This window comes from Psammomys obesus, unplaced genomic scaffold (assembly GCF_907164565.1).
Source record: "Psammomys obesus unplaced genomic scaffold, mPsaObe1.curated_primary_1811, whole genome shotgun sequence".
Taxonomy (NCBI): Eukaryota; Metazoa; Chordata; class Mammalia; order Rodentia; family Muridae; genus Psammomys; species Psammomys obesus.
Genome location: NW_026595981.1, coordinates 19,609,333 through 19,624,248, shown reverse-complemented (window position 1 = coordinate 19,624,248; position 14,916 = coordinate 19,609,333). Strand labels below are relative to the sequence as shown.

Genomic DNA, 14,916 nt, shown 5'->3' with positions numbered 1-14,916 from the left:
CTCACTGAGATAGGGATAAGCATGGTGGTGGGAACTTGAACGCTGTCCTAGCAGAATGCCATGCCCTGGTCTCATTACCTTGCCAGTGCAATGTCCAACTGTCTCCCCTCGGTTGCCCTCATGTTGTCTCTCAAGTTCACTGTCCCTCGTGACTTCCATACCCACTCGCAGGGCACATCATGCTCTCCATTCCAGACAGGGCTTCATGCGTCTACTGTTAGTGTGTCTTTGTGAAGAGTCTTTAGCAAGGCCCATGCACACAGCAACTAGACCGTTGTGTGTTAAATGGAGACTCCTTCTCTTGAAGACAGGCTGAAGTGATGGATAGAATACCTTCCATGCTGCCCCACTCCTCCCACCCCAGGTATTCAGGAAGCTCAAACTGCTGGAATACTTATTTATTTAATCTAGTAACATCAAGACCTGCCAAAACAAAACCAAAAACAAAAACAAAACAAAAAAAAAAACCCAAACCTCTAAACACAAGGTAAGAAAACTTGAACATTAACATTCTTCAATTTTGTGTAAGCTTTGCAGTACAGAAAATATACAAACTTCAAATAGCTGCAAAAATAGTGTCTTTGGGAGAAAATAGAGTTTCTACATCGATACAAGAAAAATAGGCATTTTGCTAATCCAACCCAACCCTGGGGCAGGTGGAGGGTCCGGAGCCACTGCATGCCCCCTGAAGGAATGCCAGCTCGCCCTCTTCCCACTATCCACTTTGGGTTGGGATGCTGCTTAAGACAATCTTTAGTCAGGGTAAAAGTGAGATGAAAATGCCACTTGGGAAATCTCATGGTCCCCTTCCAACAGCTGATTGGTCAAGTGTTCTGGCCCTGAGGACCATTTCTGGTCAGCTCCTCTAGGAGGGAGCCATCTGGTCCGCTCTTCTGCGTCTCTAGAGGTGGAGCTGTAAGGAAGCCTGTGGCATCTCCCCTCTCAGTCACAGCCTACTTGTTCCATGACAAGAGCCTCCTATAAGTCATTTCAGCTCACACGCTAGGCTAGAAGACTCAAGATCTTCCAGTGAATAAGGGAAGCCGTAGGTACACAAGTGGAAGTTTGTGAGCTGCCTAGCTGCTAGTGGAAAAGGTAAGTCTCCTCCCTTTTGGAGGAGCTGATGTCCACCAAAGGACCCGGGACTTTGACACGATAAATGAAAGTGCTCAAAGGCCAAGAGGGAAGGGCTCCTCCATTGCCTAGCTTGGAAAGCTAATGAGGAGCTTGCCACCAAGGCACTAGTCTCCATGGTAAAGTGTGTGTAGGAGGGGATGGGGCACTCAGACTACCAAGGAGCTCTGGAAAAGCACAGACTCTTCTGACGGTGGGGTGCGCTGCCATGGCTCGAATGGCAGTGAGGAGGCCTTAGAAGCTTCTGGATCCTTCCGAGGTGGTGCCCTGGGGCTGGAGGGGGGAAGGGGGGAGCCAGGGCTGGAAGGGCAGTTACGGAAGATGAAGCCCATGCTGGGGAAAAGGGGCTTGATCAAGTTGACAGGGCAGAAGGCAGAGCCAGTCGGGTTGAAATGGACTTTGTTCTTGTCAGGACAGGAAGTCAAGAAGGCCAAGTCAGGACCTGGGGACCTGAGGGATGGAGAGAGACACAAACACATAAGTACACAGGGTAAAAATAGTCAGTGAAAGAAAGGAGATGCTGGGCGAAGTGGCACATGACTATAATCCCAGCACTCAGGAAGGCAAAGGCAGGGGGATCACTGTGAGCTCCAGGACAGCCTGGCCAGGGCTATACAGAGAAAGCTTGCATGACTGTAATCCCAGCACTCAGAAAGGCAAAGGCAGGGGGATTACTGTGAGCTCCAGCTCAGCCTGGCCAGGGCTATACAGAAAAACCCTGTCAAAAAAAAAAAAAAGAAAGAAAGAAAGAAAAAGAAAAGAGAGAGAGAGAGAGAGAAAGAAAGAAAGAAAGAAAGAAAGAAAGAAAGAAAGAAAGAAAGAAAGGAAGGAAGGAAGGAAAGGCAAAGAAAAGAAAGGAAGTGCGGTCCCTGTTCAGGAGGACAGTAACCTGGCCAAACCCAGCAAAGCTCTGCACTTTTCAGGCCCCTGACGTCTAATTGCTGCTGTGGTGAATTTTGCCTGAAACAAGATTCTCAGTCTTAGCCCTATTGACATCTGGGGTTGAACAGTTTCCTGTTGCAGGGAACATGGTAGACCACACTGCCCTGCATGTCACAGGACATTGAACAGCATCCTTGGACCTCACCAACTAGGTATCAGCAGGATAGTGTCAGCTTCACCCTAGTTATGACAACTAAAAATGTCCCTTGGGCTAGGGAGGAATGTGCAAGGTCCTAAGTTCTATGGCCCAATACAGAAATATATACATCTAAGGAACTACCCAGTAGGAAAGTTGCTGAAATAAAAAATCCCACTTCTTAGGAAATAGCTGATCAACACCACCTTTCTTAAAGGTCTAATGCAGAATGGGAAGCCAGAGATGACTGTGAGACGGCCTCTAGCTTCATGAATCTGTGACAGAATGGGGGCCAGTCACGGCCTCACTTCTACCCGAGTTTCTGGTGAGTGAGGGAAGCTAGAAGAACCCAGCCTGCATAAGCTGTGAGGGAAAGCCTCTTTCCTCCACAACACTTCAGAGGACCAGAAGCCGGAAGAACACCAGCCAGCAGTGGGAACCAGTAACAAAGGCCTGCTGACAGAGGTTCTTCCAGAACCCACCACCATGGCTTACCCTCTCCCTCAGTTTAGATATAAATGGTGCCCTCAATGCCCCAAGCCCAGACCTAGCCAAATCTCTACTCCCACACCATGACTAAACTTCCTGGCTGCTATCAAAACCACAACTTCCAGTGTGAATCTGCCCAAATGAATATAAAGCTGCAGGAGAAAATAGAGCAAGCTCTCCCAGGCCTGCAAAGGGGACTGGGTAGCCTCTGGAAAGGCTAAACTCAAACCCACACAGATGGTAAATGATCAGTGGATGGCCTCTGAACCACCCAATATGACTGAAAAATATTCCAAAGTTCTTTCTTGCAAGCATTCAAAATTTCTCTCCAGAAGTTAACACTAGAACTGAACAGCCAGAGGGTAAAGAAATACTGGTATGTTCATTCTCTCTCTCTCTCTCTCTCTCTCTCTCTCATTTATTCATATTCATCCTCTGTCTGTCTCTGCACTCCTCTCTTTCTGCCTCTCTGTCTCTCCCTCTGATTATGGTTTAGCAAGTCCTCACACTTTCCCCACGGATGGTAGAAAAAAAAAAAAAAGAAACAAAAGGCTTAGGTTTCAGATCTCTTTCCCTTTCAGCGCCTGCTGCGCTTGTGGCTGGCATGTGGGCAGAAAGCAGGTTTCTATGGAGATAACGATAAGCAAAGATTTAAGTGCTCAGAGTAGGTAATGTCAACAAGTTTGATCATGGAAAATTTGCAAGACTGATGGTCTGATGTTGACAACACCTCTAGACTGAGAGGCTGGAGCCTGGAGAAGGACCTGTCTGGTGGGATGACATGAGCTCACCCTCCTTGCTGTCCCTCCCTCCCATGCCTCATCCACGGGATGTACTCACGTGGCCTCCTCAAATACACGCACTCTCTCACAGCCTTCCGGGGGCTCCCGTTTGAAGACATAGCTGTGATTGGGCCGAGGGGAGGCAGCAAAGGCAAGGACTGGAGATGGGCTGCCATCTTCTGGGAAGGCTGGGTGTCCTGGAGAGGAGGCTACAAACAGAGAGAGCAGGGCTGAGTCAGTGGAGACAAAGGAAAACCTCTTCTGTATTACAGCTCTGCTATTTAGGCTGGTGTGTTTCATGCTATGCCATTGGGGATGGGGGGAGCAGTGGGGAGTAGCTTAGCCGTAGAGCACTTGCTAAACAGTATGAGGCTATTCCCAGTAGCACCACCAAAGGGGACAAAAGTTGTTGAAAGACTCTTTTCAATCCTGTATATCCAGCAGCCAAAAGAATGCCTGGATCTCTGACATAAGGGAAACACCTGCTGTCCTTCTGCCTTCTCCTGGGGCCAGTGCCCTACCTGAGAAATACCATAGCTTCATCCTGTCTGCATCTGGGGAAAGCGCTCCCCTCCTTGCAGAGAGTACTCCTGTATTAACTCCAAGAAGCAACCTTGGCTCTACCCCACCCAGAGGATAAAATTTCTCTCACTTTCCATCCTGTGATTTGCACGATGAGAAGGCTGCAAATATTGACTTTCTCTGTGTTTCTCTTACATTTTTTCCTCCTCATCCTGTGCTCTGTTTATTTCCCTGTGTGTATTGTCAGATCGTGCCCTTGACTAGCCTACCTCATGAGGTTACTGGGAGCAGCAATGGTGTGGGCAACAGTATTTTCTAACACAGGGTGTTAGTAGGATTCCTGCCTTATTCTAAGTGGACAGCCAAGTCATGAATGGGAGAAACTAGGGATTCAGAACCAGAAGGTTAAGATGTCAAGTCCAGGTTAAGCATGCAGGACCCTGAATAAGAGACATTTTCTTATGTAATTTATAACAGCCTTGAAGCTGGATATGAGTCAAGGGGACCCTTAAACAGAGATGCACTGGCTTTCTGCCTTGGCACCCTGAACCTCAGCCAAATGGATGGGAAAGGTTGCTCTTTTGGGTAAGAGACTTTATAATATAAGCTAGGCGTCAGAGTGCTATAAGGACCATTATTGCCGCAGGTATGGTGTGCAGAACGATGATTCACAAAGATGCTGCGTGGTTCATCACGCCAGGCCTGGAAGTGCTTCCTAGCCGCGGGCAGGGGAGCCCCCTTGCTGCAGCCCAGAGCAGCTCTGGTGCTTTGGCTCCAGGACTTACCTTTATTACTGGGGATGGCTGCAAGCTCCTCAGCGGCACCGCGGTGCTCCTCACGGCTGGCCTGGGGGGATGCCAGCGGAATGGAGGGAGAGCTGGTCAGGTTGCCTGGCTCCAGGAGGAGGGGATGGTCACAGCTGCTACTCTGTGGAGGAGCTGGGGCACGGTGCCCATCAGGGACCTCAAGGATCTGATGAGGAAGGAGAAGAGACTCAGTCCAGGGCCTTCTCAGGGCTGTGACACTGCAGTGACTCTCAGGGAACTCTGCACCTTGTCTCTTAGCCTCGAGGACAGAAGAATGTCACTTCCTCAAGCCATTTATTCCCTGACCTACCTTCAGTCTGGGAGAAACAGAGTTTCTCCCAGAGCATGTTTGTTCTTTTTCCTCGAGGTTTCCTAGTCCAATGTACACCATGTTCATTTCTGTGATGTGATCAGTGCCCCTCTGTGTACGAGTCTCTTGGACACAAGGGGATTGGTACATCGGGTGACATAATAGGACAAGGCACCCGGACACTACACATGCCATAAGTCACTGCAGGACCAACATGCAGGTGGCTGTTATATGTTGAAAACCTAGAACCCTCCTTTTTAAACATTTGATGGTATCTGGACCCCCAGTGAACTAGTTGTGTGCATGTATTTGGGGCATATGGAATCCTACCTAGATCCAATTTAAAGATCAGCCAGAAGCCAAGTGTTGTAGCACCCATCCTTAGTCCCAACACTTGGTAGGCAGAGGCAGGCTGATCTCTGTGAGTTGATCTCTGTGCTCTGCCTGCCAAAACCAGACTAGTTTACATAGTGAGTTCCAGGACAGTCAGAGCTACATAGTGAGAACTTGTGTCAAATGAATGAATAAATGAATAAATGATCAATCAATCAACCAGCCAGTAGGTAAATAATAAACTGAGGCCTATGCCCATCAGGATTATGTGCATACAGTCCAACTGCCATTCCCTAATTGAACTGTGTCAACATAAAAATGTGCCTGAGACTGCAAAAGAGGTAGCTGGTAATTCTGTCTGAGAGTGGGACAGGAAGAAGGCTGCGAACGGCAAGTGGGCAGGAAGGCCTGGTGTCTGTACGTCACCAGTGAGAGATAGACGGAGGGAAGTAGTTACTGAAAATGAAGTGCATGAGCTGAGGTGCATGTGGGTAAGGGTGGCCGGTCCTTAGGGACCAGTCAGCTGACAGTTTCCTCCTAGCTTCGCCCTCTGTGCTTATTTGTGAGGGGTAACTGTAGAGAAGTAAGAAGCCCAGCAGAAGCAATCTCTGAGCACGTGTGTGAGGCATTAGCTAAACTAGGCTAACAGAGGAGGGAAGACCCACCATGAGTGGACACGCACCATTCCAAGGCAGGGGTCCCAGCCTGAATAAAAAGCAAAGATCAAACTGAGCACAAGCATTCACTGCTCTCTGCTTCCTGACCATGGCTGCCTCAACCTCCTGTCACCATGACTTCCCTCCATGATGGATTACACCCTGGAACTGAGAGCCAAAATAAGCATTTCCTTCCTTATGTTGCTTTGTTGGGTATTTTGTCACGGCAAAGACAAATAATCAACACGCCTGTCCCCACCACGGGGCCTTCCCTGGTGGCACCCACCTACCCCTGCCGCTCCTGTGCTCAAGTCCATCTGAGACAAATGAACCCCATTCATGACTTCTGGAAGGTGGGTGTTCACGTGTTGTTTACAGAGCTACAGCCTGGGAGGCCCCAGAGAGTGACACCGCCATCTGCCCTTCTTCTCTCATGGAGCAGCCTGTCAGAACACTCAGGGCAGCCACCACTCACCCTCAGCAGCTCCTCTTCACCCTGCTCCTTCACAAACACCTCCTCCAGCTCCTGATTGAGCCCCTCCAGGCTTCTGTGTAGGCAAGGGCTGAGTCGCAGCACAGGGGATCCTGGGGGGAAGCTGGGAAAGGATGCCTAAGGAGAGGTAAATGAAGCAATTACAAGAAGTCCCCCCACAAAAGCCCCAGCCAGTTACCGGTTATGACTGGAAGTAATGATCATGTCCTAGTTTTTTCCTTTACCGTTTTTTCCAAGTGAAAAAAACAAACAAACAAACAAACAAACAAACAGGATAAATTGCCAACAAGCCCTTTCAGAGGGGTTTTCTCCAGGAGCTGGAGCTTTGAGACATCCAGAAGATGCTGCCAGTGTCACTGCCTTGATTGCACAGGACTGGGGGCAGAGGAGAATGACACCAAGAAGAGCGAGAGGCCCTTCCACTGCCACCCAGCTGAACCCACCTTTGGGCTAAAACTTCTCCTGACCATCCCTGTGGCCACAAAGCATCAGCGTGCTCTGTGCTCAGGGCTGCAAGGCTGGAGAGAACTCTCTCCACTACTGAGGCCTGCCATGAATGGAGACAGAGGGGAACCGGTGGCCAGGGGAGGCAACCTACCCTCACTGCTCCCCGTACAGCATGGTCCCCTTGGACAGGGGAGCTCCGCTCCTTCTCTTTCCCGCTGCGGCTCAGCTTCGTTCTCTGCAGCTGCTGCTTCAGCTTGGTGATCTGGCAGGCAGAGAGGGAGAAGAAAGAGGGGGTGAGGCAAAGCCAAAATATACTGGTTCCTTCCCCTAGGTGAGGCCCCTGTCCATGAAGTCACATGAAAGAGACATGAACATCAATCTTTTTTTTTTTTTTTTTTTTTTTTTAAATCTCAGAACAGCTCGGTGTAAATCTACATACCACATGCATGACTGGTGCCCACAGGATTCAGAAGAGCGCACTAGATTCCCTGGAACCTGAGTTACAGATGGTTGCAAACCACCATGTGGGTGCTGGGAATCAAACTCAGGTCCACAGCAGTGGGGGCAAGTGGCAATTGCTCTTAGCCACTGAGACAAAACATTCACACATATAAAATAAATTTTAAAAAAAATTAACTTTTTTCAAAGGTTTATTTTTAATTTCGTGTGTGCATGTGTATGAGTCTGTGTGTACAGGTGAGCGCAGGAGACCACGGGCACTGGACGCCCCTGGAGCTGGAGTTACATACAGGTGGCTGTGAGCTGTCCAACACAGGTGCTGGGAACGTTGAAAGAACAATGCATGATCTTAACTGCTGTGCCATCTATCCAGCCTGGCTGACAAGGTCTCGTTCTATGTAGCCAGGCTGGCCTTGAACACAACAATCCTCCTGCCTTAGCTTCCTGGATGCTGAAATTATAGAAATGCGCTGAAAGTGGCATTTCTGAGGGTCAATAACGCTTCATTTCTCAAAATGATTTTCAAGTACCCCAAAGACCTTGAGACCAGGAGTCTGAACATCCATTCCTCCCCCTCATCTAAAAGTAAACTATACAGTAGAAAGATAGGCTCTCTAGAAAAGGGGCCACATTTCATCTCAGCTCCCAGGCCCTGAACCAACACAGGGTAGCTAAGATGTTTGCAGTGGTGGAGGAACATGCCTATTGCAATCCCAGCACTCAGGAGGCTCAGAATTTTTAGTTGGAGGCCAGCCTAGGCTATACAGTGATATCCTACCCTCTCCTCCTGCCAAAAATCCCCAAGCTAAACAAATAAGTAGACAAACACTTTTGAATATGATTCCTATCACACTTGTAATCCTGGGCCTTGAAACCCCATGCATGATGCAAAGGGAGCTTAATGGAATGCAGAAAGTACATCTGCTGCCCACTGCCATAACAGTTGTGACAGTCGAGAAAAAAAGGGCTTTTTTTTGTTTTGTTTTGTTTTTCAAGACAGGGTTTCTCTGTGTAGCCCTGGCTGTCCTGGAACTCATTCTATAGACCAGGCTTGCCTCCCAAGTGCTGGGATTAAAGGTATGCTCCACCACCGCCTGACTTAAAAAACTCCTTTTTAAATTTATTGTTTTAGATTTACTTAGTTTATGCATGTAAGGGTTTTTGCCTACATGCACGTGTGCCTGGTATCCATGGAGGTCGAAAGAGGGCATTGAATCCCCCAGAACTGGAGTTACTGATGGTTTGTGTGCCAACATGTGGATACTGGGAACAGAAACAGCACCAAGTACTCTCATCTTCAGAGCCATCTCTCCAGCCCCTAGAGAATGTTCTGTAATTACAGTGCTGGGGACTGAGCCCAGGGCCTCACCCATGCTAAGCAGGCGCTCTACCACTGGGCTGCATCTCCCAGCCAAGGATATGCTTTCAGATTTGCTATGGTGGATCAATCAGATCATGAAGACCATGACTCCCTACCTTTCCTGCCATTCAAGGCTTTAAGAACTCTTTACATTTCCTCTTGGCTTTAAGCTTGCAGTCCAGTCGCTTTCCATTTTCTCAGTGCTCTAAGTAACGGGGAGGACAGAAACAGCTTCCCTCTGTAATCAGGTCAGGGATGAATCCTGGTAAGCTCACCTTTTCTTTGGGCCACATGACATGTCAGAAAAAGCTGGTTTAGAAGCCCTGGAATTCCAAACTATGGCTTTTTCGCCTTGGTGTCACTGCCTCCAGCCCTCCTGAGGCAGAGGGATGGCCAGGACAAAGTATTTAGGATTATTTTTCTCTCCTTTTAAAAGAAAACTAGGTGGATGGTTAAGTACTAAATGAGGCCAGTGGCTCCTGATTCCCAGGGCCTTGTTCCCTGTCTTCCTTTAGTCTCCGACTCACTTATCAGAGTCCAGCCCTCAAAGCAAATAAGCCAGCGACTCTCCCAACCTGGAGCTGGAATTCTCAGCAGCCACTGGCTGGGCTTTCTCCAGCAGGAGGGTCTGAGGACCTAAAACCAGGCCCCTGGAAGTCTGGGAGTTAGCTGAAGAGCCATTCCCTTAGGAGGCTGGCTGGAGGCACGAGAGACTGGGAGTGTAGCTGTCCTCCGGATAAAGCGGTCCCGCAGTGCCAGGAGACAGAGGTGGTGGAGAGGACAGTTACCTCTTTTCGGTGGTCCGTGCTGCCCCATGATGCTGATCGCTTGTGCATACAGAAGCTGGCCCGCTCACCTTCTGGCTCTTGCCAGGACAGGGGTGTCTGTAGAAAGACATGCAGTAAGACAGGCAGCTCTGCAGGCAGGAAGCAGCCAGGCGGTTTCCTGGACAGAGGCGGTGGCCAGTGAAGCCTTTGGTTCATCACATCTGTTCATCACCATCACGGACACACCCAGCCTGCTTTATTCTTCCAGGCAGGAATGCCACGTGCATGGCCTCATCCCGATCTTTACTCTCCAGGAGACCTTCCCCAATGCCCAACAGTGTTGACCTTCTCTCTCTTTTATTTATTTACAATTTTTATTGTGTGTTTGGTATTAGGGATGGAACACAGGGCCTTGCAAATGCTAGGCAAGTGTTCTAGCACTGAGCTGCACCAGCCCTTCCTTATCACTCTCACTCATGTGGGAATAGTCTCCAGTCAGTCTGGGTGCACTCCAATGTTGAGGCCAAGTACTGTCCCTCTCCCAGGCAGCTTCAAAAGAGCCCTATATCCTTTATTCTTTCCCCACATGCCCAGCAATGCCAGGCGCCTCTGAGCCCATGGAAAATAAGTCATCAGTCAGGATTCCAAAGAGGAAGCAGGAGAAAGGCCTCCATGGGTGCCTCAGTAGGAAGCAGGTGACAACCATGCAACACCGTGCCTCAAACTTATTTCATCACACGGAGGGAGTATCGGAGACTCCAAAGTTCTCCAGAACAAGCAAGGGAAAAAAAAAAGACAATTTCAGAAAATGGAGCCAGAATTCTGACTCCAGCATGGATTCTTACCCTTGGCCCGCTCACGGCTCCTTCCCATGGGCCTTCCTTGCTCCTCATGGGGAAGGGCTTTCCATTTGCTGCCTTCCCTCCTCTACTGTGTGAATTCAGGGGACCCAAGATGGTGGTGGAGGAGTCCCCATTGAAAGAGGAAGTTATTGGCTCAAAGCATGAAGCTCAAGACACCCAGATCCCTCCCATCACCAACATCCTACTTCCATTCCAAGGGAGGGGCAGAGGGGAGTGCTCCAGAGGGACCAGCTCCTCTCTGACTACTGTGCACAAGCTGCCAAAAACACAGGGCCTGGGAACCAGCTCCTCTAAGAGATCTGCTGACCTCCCCCGAGAGGCTGCTGCACACAGAGAGGGGGAGGATCAGGGGAAAACAAGACTCCTCACCACCCGACAGCTGCTAAGAGAAGCTCACAGGGCAGTCCGAGCCAGGACGGTGCAAACAGACTGCCTTGTGTGACAGCTGCATGCAGAGAAGCCACTGTAGACTGGACTGCTGGCCCTTCCCGTCTGCAGCTGCCCATGAGTGGGACCTTTACCAGGCTGTGTGCTATAGCCAGGGTGAGACAGCTGGCATCACCGTAGAGCACATCCTCACGTTCATTCCCATCACTTTCCCTTTAGGGAAAGTGCAGCCAGGAACGCAATCATGTATCCCAAAGCCCTTGGGTGACACTGGCTCTGGGAACCAAGAAGCTGATCTCCTTCCAAATGCCCATTTCTCTCTAACCCAGGGTCTCAGACCTCAGAAGAGCTACTCAGGCTGGCAGGGAGGACACAGGACTCCGCACACAGACACACACGTGTCCTGGTACGCCTAAGCCAAGCTCGTAGATCACCAGTGCTGCTAGTATAGTTGAGTCCCATACATCCCTGTCACCTCTGGAAATGGAGCAAAGACCACAGACGAGATGACAGAAGCTGAGAGGATGGCGTTAATTCCTCACCTCTGAGGAATCCACCTATGCCCACTGTGGATGGCGAAAGAGAAAAAGCAAATTGTAGGTCAGGCTGCAACTGGCAACTAACACCTCTTCAAATGTCTCAACTACCTTCTTCTAGGAGATGAAGGGGTAAAAGTGAAGTATGGGCCGGCACAGGAGCAGAGGAACTTCTACCACCTGCCCGTGGGGAGCATCAGGCCCATCCCTCAACCCAGGCAAACTCCTCTCTCTCTCCTTTTCTTTACCTCACCCATCCCACTGGTCTCTAAGCCTCTTCCCATTTAAGATGGGGTGCCTTGTAGCTGTTCCCAGCCTTGCCAGAGTGTCCTTGTAAGAGAGGGGCTGAAGGAGCCGGTACATGCAGAGGAGAAAGCAATGTGACCACTAAAGCAGAGGTTAGAGCACGGTGCTATCAGCTAAGAGAAGCCAACAGCCACTAGAAGCCAGAAGAGGCAAGCAGCAGGAAGACTGTATCCTGAACTGGGTGCCATGCACTTGCATGCAATCCCAGAGCTTAGGAAACGGAGGCTGCAGGATTGCAATTTTCAAGGCTATGCTGGCTTCCATAGTAAGGACCCAACCCCAAAAAGTAAAACAGAAACAGCTCGGCCCTGCCAATACATTCGTGTCAAGTCACTGCAACTGAACCTGGAGACTCCTGGAATCTAAAACTCTTGCTGCCTAAGCCACGAAGCCTGAAGTAACGGTTAAAGTGGCCTGAGGAAACTACCACAGCAGGGCTGCCTCAATTCCAAGCTGCTTACAGGCCAGTATGAGCATCAAGCCCGGCAGGCACGAAGGTCTAGCCTTATGCCTTTCTTACGCAGAGGGCATGTTAAGTAGGGGGACTGTGTGCCACGTTGCTCAGGATCCTTCCTAAGCCTCACTACAAAAGTCTAGATCATGGTGTCCTTGCTGGACGGTAAAGTCACAGCTAAGACCCACCTCAGGGAGGTCACCAGGATAGGGTCAGGCCAAGCTGTGGGGCAGCAGGGTAGGTGGTCACTCTAGATGCTCCTTTGTCTAGAGGAGAGTCTGGGCATAGGGGAGCAAAAAGTCATGCTCGTCAGGGGACTGAAGCCCTAGAATGGACTTACTCCACATCCTGGCTAAGGGAGCAACTGAGGGAGGGGTGAGGCTACTACTTACTAATGATGAGTGGAGTGGCCAGACATGCATGGGTAGAGAACGAATGCCTTGCCAGGGATTCTAAGATTCCAGGGCAACATGTGGAAGGATAGATGGGGGGGATGAGGGGAGGAAGACAGCCTCCCAGGGAGCTAACAGAGCAACGAAAGGAAGGAGGATGGAACCTCCTTCCAACCAGCCTCCAACCAGCTAAGTTTCTACCTGGAGGTCATGACCAGGAAGGAAGAGTCCAGGCCCTCAAAGTCTCCAGTGACCTTGGCTCCTGAGTATGCCCCAATTGCAGAGCTGGGCTGCGTCCTGGGAACACTGCCCACTGTACCTGGTAGAAGTAAAGAGCAGATGGGACTGGCTGGGGAGCAATGGTTGGTCAGAAGCCACGTGGTGAGCTCAGTTCAGAAGGGAGCCAGTCCCTTAGGACTCTGGCCAAACAAAAAGGCTCAAGGGTGGTTCACTGGCCAGCACTAGAACTCTGGTTGCAAGTGGCCAAAGCCACCATTTCTAGCTCAAGTGTGACTAGACGACCCTCAGATTTTCCATCATGGCCCCATTTTCAAGTGCTTGCTATATTATCAAGCCATGGTCCTGGTTGCTACTTTGGAAAACGGGCTCTGTGCCCAAGCCCTCACAACCACAGAGCGAAACAGTTTTTAAAGGTCTGTGACGGTCACACTGAATTATGTGCCATCACTGAGCACTGAGGCACTAGCTCAGGGAAAGGGAGGACTCCTCACCCTGATGCAGGGAAAAGGAGTCCTGTTCCAAACATCGGGCTGCCTCCACCTCTGGCGTTTGGGATGCTCAGTGATGAGGTCTGTTAAAGACTTAGACTATTTTCCCCCAAAAGAGAAGACAGAGGTAAAGGGTACCTGGGTGGGGATGAGGGGAGTCTAGGGATGGAATCACAGAGGCTTTACCATCTTACCAACTAATGAAGCAGAAATAGGGATGGAAAGAAGCAGAGTGTGGGTGTAGCCAGGCAGGGCAGGTACCCAAGGTCCCTTCTGTGGGCAGGATGCCACCAGCTGGGGGAACTTTGCTCAAACAGTCATCCCAGCTGTGGTAAGCCCACTTCCTCCCTCCAAAAGAGGACAAGGCTCAGATGCTTTGCACAGTAAGAAGGGAGAGAGGTGACCGCAGCCACTGGCATGTGCTGCCATCACTGGCCCAGGCCTGGGCCCAGCTACTAGGGAGAGACTAAACCCAAAGCACTTGGTGCCAGCTCTGGGTCACCATATGACCTGGGGGAAGGGCAGGTCACAGAGGAGAAAACACACTCCAGTGAACCCAGGCAATTCTGAAAAAGCTCCTCTCAGACACAGGACTTCCCACAGAAGATAGAGACACCGCAGGGGTGCTGAGGGAGTGACTTCCCAGTCCTGCTTGGCCCAGGCCAATGCTGGGGACACATATCCACACCTTTTACGATATTCTACCAGGCTCAAAACATGCTGGGCTGGATGTCTAGCTCAGGAGTTGAGCATTTGGCCAGCAGGTGCGGGCCCTAGGTTCCATCCCCAACACCATCAAAGATACAGGCAACAAAGCAATACTTCCATAGTACCCCTCCACAGTTGTCAAAGTCACACACACACACCCTTCCTTCTTCCTAGAATAGCTGTTTTTCCAAAATAGACCTTCCCATAGTTCATTTGTTCCTCTTACCTCAAATAAGTGAGGAAGCTAGCTCTGATGTCAACCTATGGCTGCCGGAGGATTGGCTTTGTACTTAACTGAAACACAGAACGTGGCCAGGAAGGGGATCCTGAAATTGCTGACAACACTGCCATAGACCCAGGGGCTGAGAGTTTTGTTTTGTGTCATATGCATAGATAGGCCTGAAGTGCGCAGCACACCCAGCTCTCTAGTGGCAGGTGTTGTGTGTCTGGGGCCTAGCTGACACCGGATTGGAGGAAGCAAGGCCCTGGCCCCTCTAGGAGGTTTCTGGGAGCTGCTTAGCCTTGGCCATAACTGAAAAGCATGTCCCCTGGGTGTCTCAGGAATGAGATGGCCTCCAACACAGGGCGTTCAGGCACCCAAGAGAGCAGTAACAGGTACCTGCTGGTTAGGCTGGGTGAAGCAAACTATGAAATGCTCCACTGCTGTGGCTAGGAGAGAATGGGCACAAGTGAAGGGCAGGGTGGGAATAGCTGGTTTGCTCAAAGCCACTGGAAGAGGTCTGGCACCCATCCACTCCTCACGGCTGAAAAGCTTTTAATGAGCGCAGGATGCAGCTTAGTGGTAGAGCATGAGTGCTTGCCTTGCATGCTTGAGGCCCTGGGCTCTATCTCTAATACCACTAACTAACTAACTAACTAACTAACTAACTAACTAACTAACTAACT

The 14,916-nt window shown here is 50.2% G+C and overlaps 1 protein-coding gene across 4 annotated transcripts in view; it reads right to left on the bottom strand.

Annotated features, from left to right (window-relative positions):
• Nucleotides 1-391: 391 nt before the first annotated feature.
• Fam117a (family with sequence similarity 117 member A) overlaps nucleotides 392-14,916 on the bottom strand; it is a 41,682-nt gene continuing 27,157 nt past the window's right edge. For all 4 annotated transcript variants that reach the window (XM_055619466.1, XM_055619467.1, XM_055619469.1 and 1 more), the window contains 6 exons: nucleotides 9,658-9,753; nucleotides 7,202-7,312; nucleotides 6,586-6,720; nucleotides 4,791-4,977; nucleotides 3,542-3,692; nucleotides 392-1,584 (listed from right to left, as the gene is read on the bottom strand). In XM_055619466.1, the coding sequence (XP_055475441.1) occupies nucleotides 1,284-1,584; nucleotides 3,542-3,692; nucleotides 4,791-4,977; nucleotides 6,586-6,720; nucleotides 7,202-7,312; nucleotides 9,658-9,753 (981 nt within the window). In that variant the 3' untranslated portion in view covers nucleotides 392-1,283. The remainder of the gene's footprint in view (nucleotides 1,585-3,541; nucleotides 3,693-4,790; nucleotides 4,978-6,585; nucleotides 6,721-7,201; nucleotides 7,313-9,657; nucleotides 9,754-14,916) is intronic.